The following is a 20101-nucleotide window of genomic DNA, read 5'->3' as shown; positions in this document are numbered from 1 at the left end:
TGCCCCAAGCCAAGTTTACCTATTTTTGGAGTCATATTCCTGTCTTCTTTTGTACACTATATGCAGATATGACTCATTTGCAGATGGGTTCAGGGAAAGTTCTAGAGAGGAGGTTCTACACAAGTTGGGACATAAAAGATGAATCTGGAGTGTTTCAGATAGTCGAGGCGGGGAAGTGTAAAATGGGCAAAAGGAACACCATGAACACTCACAGGAATAAAAGTATACAGTTGTGTTAAAGAGTAGTAAATAGCCAAGTGCAAATAAAGTCTACCTCGAGTTTCTTCAGGCATTTTATTCAAATCCGTACTCACAGAATCTTGCAATCAGAGAAACATGAGCTACCTAATCAAACCTCCCAAGAAGCAACAGACCATAACAGTTGATAACCTGGGAGTGTAGACCCTGGCCAAAAGACTTGGGTTTGAATCTTTCTTGCTCTTTGTCTCTGGGAAAATTATTTAATTTCACCAAGTCTCATCTCAACACCTGTCAAATTAGATACACTATCACCTGCACTATAGGTTTATGTAAGGGTCAAAGGCATGTCAAACACTTACAAGGTGCCTGACATGTCATTATTAGTAATAGCACACTCTTCAGATTTTTAAGATTTGAGTCAAATAAAAAAAAAGGTATAGAAGAATTCCAGTGACTATAACTACTTTTCTTCATTTTTCCTTAGCCTGGCCCAGGCAACGCCCTTCCTACATCTGGCCCGAGGGACGTTCCTTAATTTTTGCACGTTCCAGCTGTGCCCCATATGGACGTTCCACAGCGTATTCAACCACTGTCCTGCACATGAGCATTTAGGTTATTTCCAAAATTTTGAAACTATAAAAATGCTACAGTGAATAATCTTGGGACATGAATTCTTACAGTGCTGAAGTTGTACCAACGGAATATATTTAAGAAGTAGAATCGTTGGGTCAAAAAGTAAATAAATATGTAGTTTTGTTAAATACTGCCAAATTCACCGTCATGGGAATGACAGCAATTTGCATTTCCATTAGCAAGAAGCTGCCTATTTTTTTACCTCCTTGCCAACAGAATATGCTGCTTGTTGGAGAGGTGGGAGATGGCATCTTAGTATGCTTTTAATTTGCCTTTCTCTTATAACTAAAGTTGAATTTTTTCATATGTTAAGCATCATTTTATATATTTTCAAATTAATTATTTCTCATTATTTAATATAATACTTGGGCTTTTCTCGTATTTTAAAATAGTTCCTTAACTCTTATTGGTCTTTTTCTGAGATACATTATATAAGCATTTTCTCTCCGATTACCGTTTGTCTTTTCATGTTGCTTATGTTATTTTTTTTTGTGCCAGGCAAAAGATTCTTTTAATCAAAATTTTATGTAGTCAAATTTATCAATATTGTCTTTGATTGCATTTGGACTTGAGTCATTGAAAGCAGTTTTTTATTTTACTTCCAGATTATAGAGAAATTCACCATGTATTTCTCTAGTGTGTGTATGGTTTCACTTTGAATTTGGATTCAGCTAAGTTTATCTATATGTGTACATGGTGTGAGGTATGGTTCTAATTTTCTTTTTTCCCCAAGAGCTAAGTTGTTATCCCAACACTTTTTAAAAAAGCCCATTCTTGCCCAGTGATTTGAAATGCTGTCTGTATCATTTACTCAATTTTCATATGCTCTTGGATATATTTCTAGACTTTCTACTCTATTCCACTTGTCTGAACTATCCATATTGTCTACTGAAGTGCCTGCATTAAATTATTTTATTAATAAGAGCTTTATTTTATTTATATTTGAAGGACTGCCCAGCCTCTCATAGTTTCTCTTATTCAGTGTCTAGCTAGGTCCATGATTGTTTTTTCCATATGAACATTAATATCAAATTGTTTACCCCCACGAAAAGTTTGTGGGTATTTTCATCAGGATTGTGTTGTGTTTACAGATTAACCTATGGAGAACTGAGATCCTTATAACGCTGAGTTGTCTATCCAGAAAAGGAAATGCCTTTCTACTTTTTCAAATCTTTCGGGATTGTTATCTATCTATCTATCAGGGGTTTGCTTTTGTTTTATTAAATTTATCTCTAAATATTTAATCTTTTGTTTTTATTGTAAATAAGATTTCATTTTCTATTTTTTTCACTAGTTTTGTGTGTGTATACAGACTACTAATTTCTGAAAGCTAATTTTATAACCTCTAATCTTACTTAATTGTTCTTAATTTTTGAATTTTTATAATTAATTCTCTAGGGGTTTCCAGGTATACTATCATGATAATTTAACTTATTTTCTAATTTTTATGCATCTTTTTGGTCAAATTGCATTTCATACTATCTCCCATATGATACAATATTATATGCCAGTGAAGACAATGGTCATATGTGCTGTATTCCTAATCTTAATGGAACTACCTTTATAATTCCCTATTAAGTAAGATGCTGAATTTAAAAATAAGGAATTTATATTTTATCATATTAAGGAAGTACCAATTGGATACCAATTCATACTTTCTTTATGCATTAAGTTTTTTTGAAAAATCAGGAATGGATATTGATTTTTGTGAAAAAATTTATTACAATTCTGGAGCAATCACAATGTGTTTCTTTGTTTTTTTGCTTTGAGAAGTCTAAACTGAGACTAACCTCTTGTCCTTGTTATTTGGTCTTTGTCCCTAGAAGCCATGAGGGTATTTTAAAGTCTAATATTTTAACTAGGATATGTCTTAGAATTGCTGGTTTTTGTGTCCCGTTTCCCAGGAAACTGTGGATCCTTTCAATTGTGTAAATTCAGGTCTTCTTCCATTTCTCAGAATTTTTTCTTGGTTTATAGTTTTAAATATTAATTCTCTTCCATCATTCTGTTTTCTTCTTTAAGGACTCCAATTATATGCTTGTTCTTTATCTTCCACTTTAACTACTTTCTCTTTAATGCTTTTTACTTCATTTCATTTTCATTCCCTTGGTTATTTTCTCAACTTTGTTCAAAATTCCTAAATAAATTTAATTGGACTCTATTTTCCCTTGGGAGAATTATAATTTAGTCTTTCTTTCTTGCTCCATTTCTTCCCTGGGTTCAAACAATTCCTATTTGATTCTAACTGTTCTGTTGTCCATTGTATTTAACCTTTGGATTTCTCAATTAAGTTTTTATTCCCCCTCCCCATATTGCTAAATTCTTTTTCTGATAATAGTTAATTGAGTTTGGAGTTAGAGTCTTGGAGTAATTTTTTGCTTCATGTTTTTTTTTGGGTGGGGGGGAGTGGAGAGAAGTAGAGTGTTCACAAGCTAAATTTTACTTTAAACAGTGGCTTTGTATAAATGTAAATTGCATTTATCTCTTCATTTCAAATCTAGCACTGGGGATTTGAGGAAGTTTATAAGATTCCTAGTTTTAGAGCACCCTCTTCTGTCATTGGAGCAAAGTAAAGTTTCTTTAATAATGGTATATACTTTTTATTTATTTTAATTTTTGGTAGCTATTCTGTCCTAATTTAATTTCTTTTTAATATACTGAGAACAACTTATACTCACTCAATATACTTCTTGCTGCCTACACAGAAAGTATCCAACAGTTCCTTTGTAATGGATAGTTTGGGTTATGGTGGGTCATTTGCTCATATCTCAATACATTAAGGACATATTTAAAAGTACTGATACTTTTCCTTGAAATTTCAGGAGTTTCCATTTGTATTCATTCATTAATTCGTGCATTCTTCATTCAGTATATTATTCAAATAGCTTTTACAATGTCATGCGTGTATTAGGTACTAGTTCTAAAGGGTTTGGAAAACATGACTTTTATTTTTAGAACAATGGTCTTCAAAATTTTTGTCCACATACTCTCAAAAGAGTTTTTGAAAAACTCTGTAGTCCCTTTAATATTACTTAAGTCAAAATTTAAAAAGTTTTCATCTTCACAGTAACCGGTTGCAAAGGATATGTTCTCTGGGCTACTGCAAATAAAACTCTTACACTATGCTATTAAATGTAGACATTGAAACGTACATACCATGGTGAGTGGATACAAAACATCTTGCAACAAAGAATACATGAAGCAGTTTGTCTTAAACCTGTTAGAAATATTAATTGTTCCTTTTCCTTCTTAAACTAATATTTTTATTTCCCTTTCCAAGAAATAATTTTTCATTCCCTTGGTTATTTTCCCAACTTTGTTCAAAATTCCTAAATAAATTTAATTGGACTCTATTTTCCCTTGGGAAAATTATAATTTAGTCTTTCTTTTATGCTCCATTTCTTTCCTGGGTTCAAACAATTTTATTCGATTCTGTCCTACTTTCTTTAATATTTTAAAGTCTTTGATTATGTTTTTAAACTTTTCTGCAACAAAACAAGAATTTATTTAAAAATTTTTAATGGTCATAACTGTCCAAGAGTTATCTTCACAAATAAAACTAGTAAAAATTGGGCAAAACAAATTTTGATAGTCACAAAGAATAAAATTTTATTGAAAATGTATTTCTTAATAGGATACATTCATAAAACTTTTTTATAAAACTAAGTATGTTTTAGAAAATAAAACTAATACTTGTAAAATAACAAGATGAATGAATCAACAGAGAAACCCAGAAGGGAGAATGAAGTAGTCTCTCTGTTTGGTCTGGGAAGGGCCTCCCAGAGAAAATGTCACTTATATTGAATCTAAAAGATTAAAAGACCTCCATTGAGCAAACAAGGTAGGAAAAAACAAACAAACAAACAAAAAAACTCTACGCAGAGGGAACAGTGTGTGCAAAGCTTGGAGAAGGAGAACAAGGCCTATCTAGGCAATAAGTCTTTTTGGACATGTTAAATTTGTGATGCCTATTAGATATTGAAATGAAATCCAGATGAAATCTGAGGTCTTGCTGGCAATTGAATTTAAGAATGTGGAATTAAGTGGATAATTGTGGACTGCAGATAAGTTATATGCAAAGTCTACAAACCAACCCAGACTTAGATGAGATTATATGATAAGTAAGAGTAGGCAGACGAGAGAATTTTGAGCACGGAGGACTGGAGCACTTCAATATTTGGGCATCAGGGGAAAAAGAAGGAAACAGTAAAGAGTGAAAAAGATGGCTAGTGATACCCCAGAATCCAGGTAAAGAGAAAAAATGATCCACCTTCAAATACTGCCACCTCGAGAAATGAGAAATGACCTTTTTATTGTCTTTTTAATTGCAGGTTAAAATGCCTTTCTAACTATAGAAATGGTATTTAAAATTTCCAAGAGGTGTTTTATTTTTTCTTTTGTTATTACTCTGGTTTTGATTTCTTATTTTATTAGATTGCAATTAGATAAATTGACTGAGCAACTATGTCTTTAATTTTATTAGGTTTTGCTTTTTAGTCAAATACCTGATAACATTATCAATATGTTCCGTCGATATAAGGAAATAACACATTCTTTGTTTTAAACAAATTGATGTAAGGTATAAAGTGATGTGACTATATATATTACTATATATATATATATATATACATGTAAATATGTATATATGCATATGCACATATCATTTTTATTTTTGTTTTGTTTTGTGTCTTTTTTAAATTACATACTCTTAGAATACCTAGGAAATTTTGCTTTCTGTATTTTGTCACTGTGTTGTTTGATACATCGAGATGTTTGCTTGTTGTAACTTTTAGAGAATATCATTTTAATTTAACAATGTAGCTTTTAAAAATGTGTTTATAACTATAATTTTGTCGATTTTTAATGTTAATAATATTAATAAAGTCACTACTCTTTATTTTTATTTTCATTTGCCAAATCTTTGGGTTCTTATCTTTTGTTTCAGTTCTTCTAAATATATGTCTTGTTTAAAATTAAACAAACATGAAATACATATATATTATTTATATGATATAAATATATATAATAAAATTATCTATATAATTATGTGTATATAATTATATGTGTATCTACATAATTGTATGCATTTGTAATTATATATGTATTTTAATCTGATGCTACTTCCTGTTTCTCTCTTTTAATCCTGATGATTTGATTTTCTTTTCTTTCTTGTTTTCTCTTTCCTGCCCTCCATTTTAATTTGGAATTTATATTGAATAGCTCAGTCTATTAATATATCAAAATAATATAATAATTAAACCTCCTAGGTGAGGAGTGATTTTCCTGTTTTGGCTCATGCTCTGCTTCTTTAGTCTTCAAAAATGCCAAGGTCATAGTGTTTCTCAAGTTATGGAAAACCACGGTTCATCTAATGGATACTCTTGTGGATAGCTGTAAATTGCCAGGAAACCAAACGACCGACTTGTAAGTCCCTCTTCTCCGGGATTATAGCTAAAACCTGAAATTCCTTTCTCAAGCCACCTTAGATCCCAAGAGGAAATCCAAAGGTATTAGTGACAAGCCTCCTTGGGATTCCAGGAACATCTTGTATTCATAATGGCCTGGATGAGAGGTGGGCACTGCTCTGAAATCTTTACTTCTTTTGGTGACAAAGACAATGAGAATGAGACAGTAGGGCCTGACATAAAGCCAACACCTTTCCACAGTGCCTTACAGTTACTCTAAAATTCTGTATTCTAAAGCTGTCTTCATTTATTTTAACCTGAAATCCAAAAATGAATACCTGCATGTGACAGCTGAACTGGACACTGAATTTACTTGGAAATGAATTTGACACTAAGTACAATCAGAAATAATTTACATAATTACTTGGCATTTCGGTAAGACATACTATGCTTAAAATAAGGAATTGTGCAAGCACAAGTCAAGGGTGGATACACAAGATTATTGTGAAAGCAAATATTGAAGAACTAAACAACCATTAGTGGAATTAATGGGGTTAATTAAATGATGACAAACCATTTATTAAATGGTGTATTCTACACAGCATAAAAAAATGATAAAATAATACTGATGGCTAGTATCCTTTCAATGTCTTGTATGTGTCAGACGTTGTGCAGTGTTTTACGTATGTTAACCCCTTAAAATCTCACAATTACCCTATGAGGTAGGTAGTCTTATCGTCTTCATGTTACCAAAGAAGAAGCTAAAACACAGGCAGATCAAAAACTTCTCCCAAACTACGCAGCCAGTAAGTGGTGGATCTGGAGTCATACATACTGATGTAAAAGAACAGCATGATATTGCATAAAGAGGGAAAAAGAAAAGCAAAGTACAAAGTGCACGCATAAAGCATAATTCACACTTCTGTAAGAAACAGAGTACATACGTATGTGTACATGTGTCTGTAAAAGGAGAAACCGCCTCTAAGCAAATACAGACCACACTACTAAAGAGAGAGATTTGAATGTTGGGATTTCTGCTTTTTGTCTGTTACGCCACTGTATGTTTGTTAAAGAATTACTTCAATAAACATATATTAATTGCAGTTCACAAATTTCAATGCCATGTTATAATGTAAAATTTTTTTCAAGTCATTTTTTCACATCTGTGTTGTAGATAGCCCTAATTCCAAATATTTGTTTATATTGATAATATAGTTATTAAGCTATTTAAAACATATTTACTATCAGAATTAATATACTAAAATATTTGATGGACTTTCCAGTTAATGAATTCCTTTCTACAATTTCCTTGCTTTAGTCCATCCCCTTCTCAGTCCTCCTCTCACATTTTCTCCCCATATTAGCATTTTCTTATTTGAGTGAAACAAGTTTCAGACGTCACCATCTGGATATTGACTTTTTGAGTTTATTTAAGTACGTAAGGATGTTGCCAAGAATGCAAACGTCTTTGCTTGCTCAGCTGAGACTAGCTACAGTCTGGGAGCTTCCTCGTCTTTTAGGGTTAGAGAGGACAAAAATTCAAACCTCCTTACTGTAAACACTCTGCACTAAATAATATGATTCACTCAGCTGACGCTCAATATACATTATTTATGACATCATTCTCAGTTTCTTTCAGGAGGTTTTAGAAAATAATATTAGGCATCCTATCTTTCCATCAAGTTATAGTTCATGACAAATTAATTTCCATGGAAACAGACACAGAGAAATGTATAATTTTATTGAGATGTTTGAAATAAATCATGTTATGAATTTGAGAGATGAAACACTTTAAGAAACCCGTTAATAATTCAGTTTCAAAAATGTCGAAACAATGTCTAAATATATCTCATCACAAAATTTTTTTTTCCTGTTTTAATTCATAGGGCTTTTGCTTTTTGGGGATGATAAACATTTCCTAAAATAAGAGTGTTGATCAGAGGGCTAAAGGATTTAGGCAACCATTAATCCATATTTTCTGTATACTTCTGTATTTTGTCATGACTTGAGTATCAATCTGTGATCAGTTCTCTAATGAGCAAATAACATTTCCATTGGTCTGCTAGATTAAAAAGTCAGACACAAATATAATAGAATATGCATCATTTCCTTTGAAATTAATGAAACTGTTTTGTACAACTCCCTAAAAGGTGAGAGAAAAAAAATCAAGCTGTCTTTGATATGCAATGTAATCACATTTGATGTGCAAAGAAATCACAGGCCTGTTTTTGTTTATTTTTGCTTTAAAAATATTTTAAATATGCGAAGGTATTCATTATTTGAACCTTTATCTTAACTTTAGCTACTCATAAACATCCACTACAGAAACCAGATATTGGTCTTATTTATGAATTAATTTTATCCTTTGTTGTTAGAAAAGAGAAATATGGAATTCAAAATAAAAACGGAGAAAGGAAACAGACACTAAGTTCATCTGAAATAGGATAATATCCCTATAAGAACCTTTTATAACCTGATGTAAATATTGAAAACAAGGATTAATGATTATTATTAAAACTATATATTCCACTGAAAATAAAATAATATTGAATGTCAACTCTAGTTGAAAAATAAAAACAAAAATTATATATTCCATATAATATAAAATGTTGAAAGAAAAAGTCATGATACATAATCGATATTTTTCTAAGATGCACTCACATCTTCCTTTCTGTTATTCAGACAGATAAATGTAAATAGTTTCATTATCCACTATTTTTACCTTATTAACCACATATTCATTGATGTTCTATTATATCAGCCTCAAATTTAGCCAACTGCAATAAACGTTGGAAAAAAAATAGACAATATTCCTTACCGAAACACAGGACCGTTTTTCTCCCCTACACAAATCCCACCATTTCTGTAGTAAGCTATTGGACACTCTAAAAAGAAGATTTACAGAAAACCACAGTTAATTATATTACTAGGAAGAAGCAGGACATAGTACCAATAGTCACTGCATGAAATCTAATTGCTGAGAGTAAATTGCTTCCTAGTTGCTAAAAACATAAGAATTCTCCTAGGTTACTTTCCTGTACCCCCCAAATTTGTTTACTGGCCCTGCTGCCCTGGTGGCATTCATTCTCTTCACGTCCCTCAGTGGTTGACCACAAGAGAAGACTTTTTCCTCCCCGGATTAAGAAATGTGATTTGCTTTTCCAGGAGTACATTTCCTGTCTGGCCTACCCTTTACTCCTCCATTTAACTAATTACGACGAGGACCAGGGGCTGAAGATGAAAACAACAAGCTACATTCAAGTTGGCTCAGATGAATGGAACAGATGTGAAATTTCCTTTATAAACAAGTAATTTGCTGGTCTGATTAAAAATAGCCTGCCAATACGATACAGCATAAACAGATACAAACCTTGTTAGAGAAACTGTTTTATGGTTATTTTTGGTCTGAAGTACAATTTCTGGCGTAAATAAGAGTTTTGTTTTAGTAAAACAAACAAACAAACAAACAAACAAACAAACAAACAGTAGAGTGATGCTGCAGAGCTGCATACTTTTTTCTGGGGTCCATTATAATTCCTTTGACTGCAGCGAGTAAAACATAGACTAGCTTTACATCAGAATGATTCCATGGGAATCTAGACATGGACTTTCTTGCACTGCATAATGGAACAGAGCGAAAAGAACACTCGCACTGGCCAGACAAGGAGTGAATCCTGGTGTTTCAGAGGACAGAAGATTTGTAGATACCTCTATGAGTTCTTACACATTTCTGCCTCAGAGCCGGGTTCTTTATCCTTAAGATGGAGAGAGACCGTACACAGTATTTTCATCTTTAATTTACTCAAAACGATTTAGAGCAGAGAGAAGATGAAGTGGAGAAGAGAGGGACACGGCTACTCAGTAATGAAGAGACTAAACAAACTTCTAGTTGGTAAATAGACAGTTCCCTAGATGGGACCTAGGAATCTATAGAGTTGATACTAGAATGAACACACTTGCCCAGTCTCTTTAGCCACACCGATGTCTCACTGCTTTGTCGTCCTCTCGCGTTGTTTTTTACGATCATGTGTCTGGAGGCCAATACATTCACAACTGATGGTGTAGAAATATCATTCTGGAAAGAGTTTAAGTTTGATCCCACTCTGGGTGTATCACTTTAGAGAAGCAGAAACATGTATAAGCTGGACAAGTGATGAATGTAAAAATAAAAAATAACTTTTAGGCTTAAATGTCAATAATTTGCAATTAGGTACCTATCGTTGTTGTTGTTGTTGTTTCTCTCAATGTATATAGAGACCAGGGAAGTGACAGCTATTATGTAGTGGATTGTTGAGAAGATTTACGATGATGTGAGTCTTGGTTTCTCTTCGTGATACCAGCTCAGCTAAGGAGTTGTGTGACTTTGGGCTGGGTACATTAAATATAAGGTTCTTCATGTTTAAAGTGTGGATTATATCACCTTCCTTATATGGCTGTTGGGAAGGTAAATTAAATTTATTTGCCTAACCTGTCTATATTAGTGAACTGTATGCATAGATTATTAAATAATTGTCCTCGTCCATCTCCCTATATTCAGGAGTTCTATGAGTTTTCCATGAACCCTAATTTCTGTCACCATTGCATTCTCCAACTTCTCCTCTTCTTTTTTTTCTTTTCCCACTTCTTTCACTATGATCACCATTACTGCGACCATTTACTAAAGCCCTGCTCTGTGTCACAGACCATCCTAAGAGTTTTACAGCATTACTTCATTTAATCCTCATACTATTATGTGGCATAACCCATATTATCCTTTTTTTTTTAATGGAGGAAGAAACTGGTTAATAACATAATGCTCAAATGAATATCAAGGAAGTGGCAGATATTAAACCAAATTCTGTTCCTCTAACTCCAGAATCTGTTAATCTAAAAATGTCAAATTCCGAATGGAATTTCTATAACCCCTTGCAGTTCTCGATATTATGAAATCATGAACGCCTTTGTGGGGTGTGATATGCATGCACTGTCATGGATGAAATATACATATAGACAATACATATAGAGCAGTATCTGGAGCTGCATGGATTTTAAGAGTCCACCAGGAAGACTGTGAAAAACAAGTTCCCGTGGGCAGAACGTGCTCTCTTTCTCTTGAAATTCCAGCACGGGGCCTTCAGGAAAGATTAACTGTCGAACAGAAACCTGAAATAGCTCCACAGCACTTGCATGAGAAGTTCTGCGTTTTGTTTTAGTTTTCACAAATTTCAGAAATGTTATTAAGCTATATTATTCTTATTATATATTAAATTATATTCATAATATATCATCCTATAATTTTACATTTAGTACCTTTTCCTAATTCTCCTTTAAATTGCTGATTGTTATAATAGCACCTTAACCTAATCTTTATTAACCTCTACTACTGCAAATGACTGGAAAAAGACTTTCCACTTAAATTAAGCCAGACAAATTCTGTTCAACAATTTTCTGTTGCATAAGCAGCCCAACAAGTCTTTCTAATGAAACTTGGTAACAGACAGGACTCGTTGAAATATACTTAACCTGCAACACCCACACTGTGTCTGGGCTTGATGTTCTTGTTAATGACGTCAGCCCCGAGGTGAGGGGAGACCAGATGCTCACCATCTGTTGTGTGACCACTGGGAGAATTATTGGATGCTCATAAAGGATTGGGCTCATAAAAGTCTATGAAACGCTGACCTTAAAGGAATATGATGTTTGGAAATAAAGAGGAAGGTGTAATGTGTATTGACACATCTTAGCGTGGATTAGCTTTAAAAGAATTCTTAAAAACAGAAGCATTGACTTTATCATATTTGACTGACAAACTTAAAAGCATATAAAATATAAATAGAGAACACTTAATAAAATACGGATTTTATTTCTAAAAACTGTTTTTGCTAGTTCTTTATTTTACTCTAACTCAAAAGATGTAGCAATACGACGTATACTTTATAAATGAACTGTAAGTGAATTGGTGAGTGACTAAAATAAACGGGGCAACAAAAATGTGTTCTCTATTATTATCTACAGGTTGTCTATCACTCAGTATGAATGGCCGGTCTTTTGTTCTTCTGACCATATTTTTAAAGGTAGAACAAGTCAAAGCAGGCAGTAAATGATAACATGTTGTGATATATGTTCTTATTTAGGAATATCTTGAAAAGAATCTCTCTTTTATGTTAATAAACTTGGGAAGTGGACCTATGTGCTGTGTCTTAATATTCAAAGAATGGAACTATCTCATTAATATCTTTCTTACTCTTAGAAAAGAGATTAAGAATACTTCCTTTTGGGTACCTAATCCGATGTGTATACATGCCTAGTAGAGAAATAATGCCAAAGAGAATTTATCTTTGCATATTTTATGGGACCAGATATGCTCATTTCTTGATTTCTTTTTGTATTTATAAAATTCAATGCTATGTGAGTATTCAATTTCAGCAGCATAAAAAAATAAGATTTTTTATACTATGATTTGATTATAATTATCATGCTTTTGACTTTACCTCATAATGTGGTTCACTCTTGAAAGACACAAAGAATATAGTTTTACCTAGTTTTGATATAAAATATCTGCAATTTATTTAGAATATATGTTTGAATATACCTTTATCACCAATTTATATTATCTTTTAGTTATGACATTTATATTGTCCCTATGTATTATTTTATATATATATCTTCTACATGAAATAAAAATTCAATTACTCAGGAGAGATGTTAACAATGGACTACAATAAATTAGAGAATTTAAAGCAGTTTTAATAAAAGTACAATCACAAATATACATTATGAGCTTTTATAAATGTTTCAGGGTCAGAAGATATAAAAATGTTTAAAAGTCAGTCTAAAGTTTAATAAATTGACTTTTAAACATGTCTAGATTGCAAATAAGGAGCTCTTCTGAAAAAGTAGAAGAAAATTACAAATTTTAAAGCAATAATATGTTAGATTGTGCAGGGTTTCCTTATTATAGAAACCAAGCAATTTACTTCAGAGAGATAATTAAATGCTAATAATCTCAAATTTTATTATAGTAAATTAAAATTAAGTGTTTGATTTTTCTTCATTTTGCATACATTGTTTACCTAGAATAAGTGTTAAGTTCATTATATATTTCGTAAAATTTAAATGTTAATATTCTCCCTGCCCCCAAACCAATGGCAGAAATTCAATAGTTCCATGCTTGTTATTATTTAGTATTTCAAATTTTTCTTCTGTTTTATTTTTAAAATTTTTTATTAAAAATATTAATTAGAGTTGACAGTCAATATTATTTTAAATTAGTTTCAGGTGTACAGCATAGTGGTCAGACATTTATATAATTTACAAAATGATTCCCCCAATTAGTCTAGTACCCACCTGGCACTGTACATAGTTATTACAATATTATTGACTATATTCACCTCCCCATGACTATTTTGTAGCTACCAATTTGTACGTCTTAACTCCTTCAACTTTTCCACCCAGAATTTCAAGTTTTACTATTATTATTGTCTGCAGGTTAAGTTACTGCCTTATAATGTAAAGAATCTTTAATGGATGTGGAGTACCTGAGCAGCTGGACTTGTCCAGCTGAAGTCCACACAGGCAGGAAATCATCACAGCACCTGTGAACAGGGATACAGCTGTTAGAGGAGATGCACATCAAAGCCCTGTTAGAAGAGCTGTCATCAGCTGAAAAAAAGAACAATAACCATTTTCTTTAAAATGAATTTCATCTAATGAAATAATAAGATGGTTGATTGTATTATTCCTCATTTATCTAGTCCTATATTTAAATTATACATTATACTTGGTGTTGAGGAAATTTTAAATTTAATAAATTGAAGATTTCTTCAAAAAGGTTTGTTGATAGACTCGTTTCCCAGCTGTGCATTATGTATGTATAAAATACATTGTATGTACTGTATAGTCTTAATTGATTTTAGACTGGGAGTCAACTTTTACTTCAAGGCAGAACTCCGTGCTTATGTGGCTACTCTAATGTCCCTGATACTGTGTGCAATTGAATGCAAAGGACTGTAACTTGTTTGAATGGTCATCAGTTTCCAACTGGGCTATAAGTCATGGGTAGTCAATTGGTACCCGTCGGATCTGGGTGATGACGTAGGTCACTACAGCTCAACGTACTATGACTGTCTTTGTAGCGTTGTGTTAGTGCATGATGTAGGTATTTTACTAATCCTAGAGTCTCTTAGCCTGACTTCAAGGGACAAGCATAAGTCCTGCTCATAAAACTTTGGTTGGTTAAGAAAAATGCTTTTATTGATGCCTGTCAAGAGAACTGACAGTTCAATGGAAATCTAATCCTGCAAAGTACTTGACCTCCTTTGGAAGCTCCTCTTAGTCTTGAAACTATTCTTGCGTCCCTCCCTTTCATTCTCTAGTCTCGTTAGGATTATGACTTCCTAAAAGCAGTAGGCTATATTTTAGACTCCTTTTACAAGTTAGGGCTCAGCTAGAACTCTTCATTCCAGGATGCCATCATGTGTGTCTCTATTCTGATTGCTTGAGAACCTGGAAACCAGTAGGCCTGGGGTTCATGCCTGATCTCTATTTTCTCTGGTTCTATCCCAGTTTTGTTCCATGCTGATATTTAATATCTCTGAGGTATGCGATAGCTCTTCTATCTAGCACTGCTATGTGTTTAGAGTTGAGGGAAAGTGTCAAAGCATGAACCCACTGCACCATCTTGTCAGAAATACTGGATAGATTTAGAAAGCACTAAATAATAATGATATGGGTCTACACTGCTTCTCTAACCCTGTTCCTTAGAGTCCTAGGGTTCTGCAGAGAAACGTGGAAGGAAGCAGTGAATGGCCATGCATTCTGGCACTTAACCCAAGTCCAACAAGAACAGCTCTGCTTTTCTCTAATATATTTAATGGTGTTACGTACAATATCTCATTTGAACATTTTAATGCAAAACTGCTGCTAAAAATTTTAGAAGGATTGATTTGGGAAGTTACTTCTACTAGAATAAAGAAAATTAAGTTCAGACTTCTCAAGCTAAATGAATAGTTTAAAAGACACAGGAATAAAAATCCCCACGTATGGGTCTTACACAGATTTTGTCAGTTATGTCACACATTTTCTTTTTCTTCAAAAAGCCTGTATACATACGGGCTGGAAGGAATTGTTTGAGTTATCATAGGTTATTGACACAGTTTAGTCTGAGAACTGCCTATCAAAATTTATTTTCAACTCTGACATAAAAATGATGCTCTTAGGGGTATGTATTTTCACTGAGTAAGAAGTGACACTTTTCACTCGGCCACTACGTGTCAGACGCTATACTCAGCACTTCAACTGGAGAGGGCAGGGGAAACATTTTTGAAAAGAGAAGTCAGAACATACCCAGCAACAAAAGCAAGATAACAATAGATGAGTGATCAATAGTTCAATCTAATAGTAAAAGAAATACCATAAACCTGGACTTAGTTGGCAAAGCATTGGTGTAGATGAGCATTATAAAAACGAAATTCCTTTAGTGTGGGGAGGTCTGTGAAGAAGAGTAGAGTCTTGAGATATGTTTTAAATTTTAATGTTTCTAGAGAAAAGCCATTTAGGAACAAAGTCTATAGACGGGGAATGAATGATCTTGGTATTGGAATAGCGAGTCAAGCAGTTTGCCTTTGGCTGGGGACTTTGTGTAAGGAGAGAGTAAGACACACCTAGGACACTAGGCTGAAATCAGATGCAGAAATGGCTTACGTCCCAGGAGAAGAGATAATCTTTAAGTTTTTCGAAAAGGTAAAATAATTTTATCATATCGCAAACCAAGAAAACTAGGAAATAGCATAATTTTACAACTCTTATAAAGATATAATTGTAAAACAGAATGTATATGTATATGCATGAATTTACATATCTATATGTATATGTATGTATATATACATATTTTTATTATCATTATTTTGTCTTGGGAGGGGATGAGAGATCATATGATGATACTTTCAAGGTTTTAAATAATATAATATGTTAAAATTTGTATACAGAGATAATAGGTACTGCTCATCTACTTGTAAAGCATTATTTGAACTTATAAAGCATTATTTTCTCAGAAATACTAATCTATCCATATTCCTTCACCCAATTTCCAGTGTAGCTGATAGCTTATTTTCAAGTTGACTATATAATGAAGAGCTGTAACTTATAAGTGGTACAAATCCTCAATTATGGCCCGAATAGCTTTGAAAGACATAAAATATATGTCTCTATAAGAGAATAAATGGTTTCAACTTATAAAAAGTTTTACTTTTTCCTTTTGATAGAATGTTTACTATTTATATAGTTAAAAATTAGCCCTTTACTTTATGAAATTGAAAACTAAAACAATTTCTGTGGCATTTTAAATACTATAACAAAGTTAATGGATATATATCAATTTCTTTTTAAAAGCAGGTGGCAAATAAATTATGAATGCAGTTAGTTTTTATTGACACCCATACAGCAAAGGACATGAATATAGAAAAACAAATTTAACCATGACTTTCTTTTTCTCTGCTATTATTAATCAATATACAACAAAGAAAGTCTCCAAACTCATTCCAAATAATCTTTATATAAAATTTATAGGAAACTCAGATTTCAAAAGATTTCTCTGGACAGTATCTATTTTTGCCACATGCTCTTTCAATCATCATGGTTTAATGTCTGTAAAAATACCTATTTCAGTCTGTCATCATCCTAGAGATCGATGATACTCATTCTTACCTATATGAGCTAAGTAACATAGAACATTTTGTGGCTTGTAGCTCATTTACTCAGGTAGATGATACATTAAAGATAAACAATTCATGAATGTTTCATTGGCGTTACTTCCCTAAAGCAAATTCCTGTAATAGATTATAATTGTTGCATAAAATATATGCCAAAAAGTAAAGCATGTATGGCTATGGTTGTGCATCTATTCAGTATTACAATAAAAAATCATGTAAGCAACATTTCTAACAACAGAGTAAACATGGTCTTTGGGCCATGAGAATGAAGGCTATAATCCTTCAAGGTACAAAAACACCTAGCACAGAGCAGCGTGGATGTTGATTTTAACCTTGAATTAAATTCAACTACTACTCTTATTAAAATAGCTTAGCAGTGTAAATAATTCTTAATAAAGCTATAAAAATAACTTAATGGGGAAAGAATAATAATTCATCATGTGTGTATTATGTACTTTAGCATATTAATTCATTTTATCCTCTGATACCTCTGTAAAATAGACTTAATTACCACGATTTTAATGTTGAATAAACTAATGAACACTTGTAAGAAGGGAAGATGTCAAATGCAGAAGATGATCTTTACACTATCGCTGAGAAATAGCATAGGACTTTGAGATCATAGGTAACATAAAGGTCATTAATAACAATACTAATGATAAATGCTGATCCACAAATCTTAGGAGCATGACCCATTCCAAGTCTTCAGAAATGGCACTCAACTTCACAGGACACATCAACTACTACTGGAATAAATTATATTAGAAAGTAGGTAAATGACCCACTTCCCTGTTTTTAACGGCTGTCTTTATCATTGATGGATAGCTTCCATGCCTCTCTGGAGCCATTCTCTACCTTCTTTCCCTGCTCTAGACCTTGGGAGGCTGAACTATAAGGACACATCAACAAGCTTTTTTGCCTTTGAATTATAATTAGGTTTGGCTTATAGTAATGCTCATTCAATGGGCCACCCCAGCAGAAGATTAATACAAAAGGAAGAGACTGTGAGATGACCCCTTAACCAAATACCACACCTTTTCTCAAATGGGCCTTCAAGAATCCAGGTTCAGATGACTGTTCCCTCCTCTCACACCCTTTGGCCTATGGGCAATAAAAGCCCCTTACTCTTGCTATCCTGTTTGGTTTCCCTATGCATACCATTTCCCTAATAAACAACCACTTTATTAAAAATTCTCAAATTATACAGTATTGCTATGCCATCTATTTCTTGAAAGAATATTGACTGGCACATCTGATGAAATTGTGATATCTTTTTAGTAAATAGATTGCTATCAGTAAGAAGATATTGTATTCTTAGTTTTGTGCTATTTTCCTGCATAACTAAACCATATATTTTTTTTCATTTTTTAAGGGAAAGGGGATATTTTTGATAAAAGAAGTATCACTTCAGTTCATTAAAACGTTTCCAATGAAAGACTATATTAAATACAAATTATTTTTAAATGTTGAACTCATCACAAATCTGTTTAAATATTATGATCTCTAGAACATTTGTTTTTGTAAGAATAAAAGGCCTTCAAGTAGCTTTTGAGCCACGCTTCTCTTGCTCAGGCCTGCTCCCACATCTGGAAGTGTATTTTCCCTTCTAATAAAGCTTTTTCTTTTCTGCTGTTAAAAAAAGGCCTTCAAATAGCAATCGATATTGATTCCCCTGCTTAAAATTATAAACATCTCAGAATCATATTCCTCCAACATTTAAACACGTGCAAGCCTCTCAAAACAAACAAACGAAACAAACCTCATATTTTGTCCTACATTCTATTATAAATGTCAGCTTCTTGAAAGAGTTGTCTACAATTGATTTCTCTTTGCCATTTTCTGTTTACTCTACAAAAGATCGACTTCCGATCCACTCCCATTCCACAGCAAGTTCTCTCAGATAACCAAGAACCATTTTTTGTTTTGTTTTGTTTTTCCCAACCTATATTTTTCAGGCCTAATTTCTCAAACATTTCAACCTGTGAAAACTCTCCAGTACTTAAGATTTTCTACCTTTGATTTAAGATCATCAATCTCTTTTTGCTGTCCTGAGATATCTATGACCACATCTCGGTATCTTCTAATGCTTGCTTTTTCTTAACTTTTAGATGTTCCTTAGGATTCTGTCTGCTCCCTTATTTTTTTCCTTTCTCTATTATCTATACCCATAGCTTCAATCATCATATATGATGGCCATTTATCTTTATTTATCTTGCTTAATCTTTCCTGAGCTTCAGACATCCATTTCTAAACACATTCTGAACACCTCCATGTGGATGCGTCCCAGATATCACAGATATCACATGTTTAAAAATGAAGCCACAATCTTATTGTAAGAGGTCCTTCTCCTATTACTTTCTCCAGCTCAGGAAATGGCAAATTAGCTGTCCTGTTGCTCACGTCAGAAACTTGGAAATTACCGTTGATTACTTTCTCTTCCTCTTCAGCAGAATGTCTCTTAAATCTATTCCTATCTTTACTTCACACCATTATCCTATCAGTCCTTTATATTTCAGCCACAGTATCTTCTAACTGGTCCTCCTTCCTCACTCCAAACCATCCCATGTACTGCCTGGACAATTGTGCGGTGCTAGCATGATGGGTGAGGACTCTTCAAGATCCTGTCCCTGCTCATCTCTTCAGGCATATTTCTACATTTCTCACCACAGCTACTCTAGTGATACGAAATCTGATTCAAACCACTTCTTCTTTATTCCTGGAACATTCTTTGCTGGAATTTAGCATCTCCCCTTTACTTGTCTTTCCAAATTTGGTTCTTGTTAAAATTTACAGACTCCCTAGCACCATAGTTAGGGGTACTTCGTGTTCGATAACTCTGTGTTTGTCTCTGTCACAGAACTTATCACATGGCATCCCCACCTATCACTTACTGATCTCCTTCAGTAATATAGATCTATGAACTGAGCTGGTACAATGCCACATCCATCTCTATCATCAATGCCCAATACAATATGTGGCATAATAAGTTGTTTGAATGAAAGTGTGTGAATGAATGAATGTGAGTTTACAAAATATCATTCTAAATCAGTAGATGAGACCATAAAAAAAACTATTATACCTTCGATTGTTTGGTAAATTGCCATCATTGGATGCTTTTATTCTGTAATTTGGCTCTAGAATTTTGTTCATAATTCATTTCCACAATTTTCCCTA

At 33.0% G+C, this 20101-nt stretch overlaps 1 protein-coding gene across 1 annotated transcript in view; it reads right to left on the bottom strand.

Annotated features, from left to right (window-relative positions):
- MALRD1 (MAM and LDL receptor class A domain containing 1) overlaps positions 1–20101 on the bottom strand; it is a 533295-nt gene that overhangs the window by 73281 nt on the left and 439913 nt on the right. Inside the window, 3 exon segments of the mRNA XM_025043397.1 lie at positions 9058–9124; positions 13757–13797; positions 13799–13880. Of these exon segments, the coding sequence (XP_024899165.1) occupies positions 9058–9124; positions 13757–13797; positions 13799–13880 (190 nt within the window).

This window comes from Pteropus alecto, unplaced genomic scaffold (assembly GCF_000325575.1).
Source record: "Pteropus alecto unplaced genomic scaffold, ASM32557v1 scaffold11, whole genome shotgun sequence".
NCBI lineage: Eukaryota > Metazoa > Chordata > Mammalia > Chiroptera > Pteropodidae > Pteropus > Pteropus alecto.
Note: the sequence above shows the minus strand (reverse complement) of the source record. Positions and strands in the feature narration are given on the sequence as shown.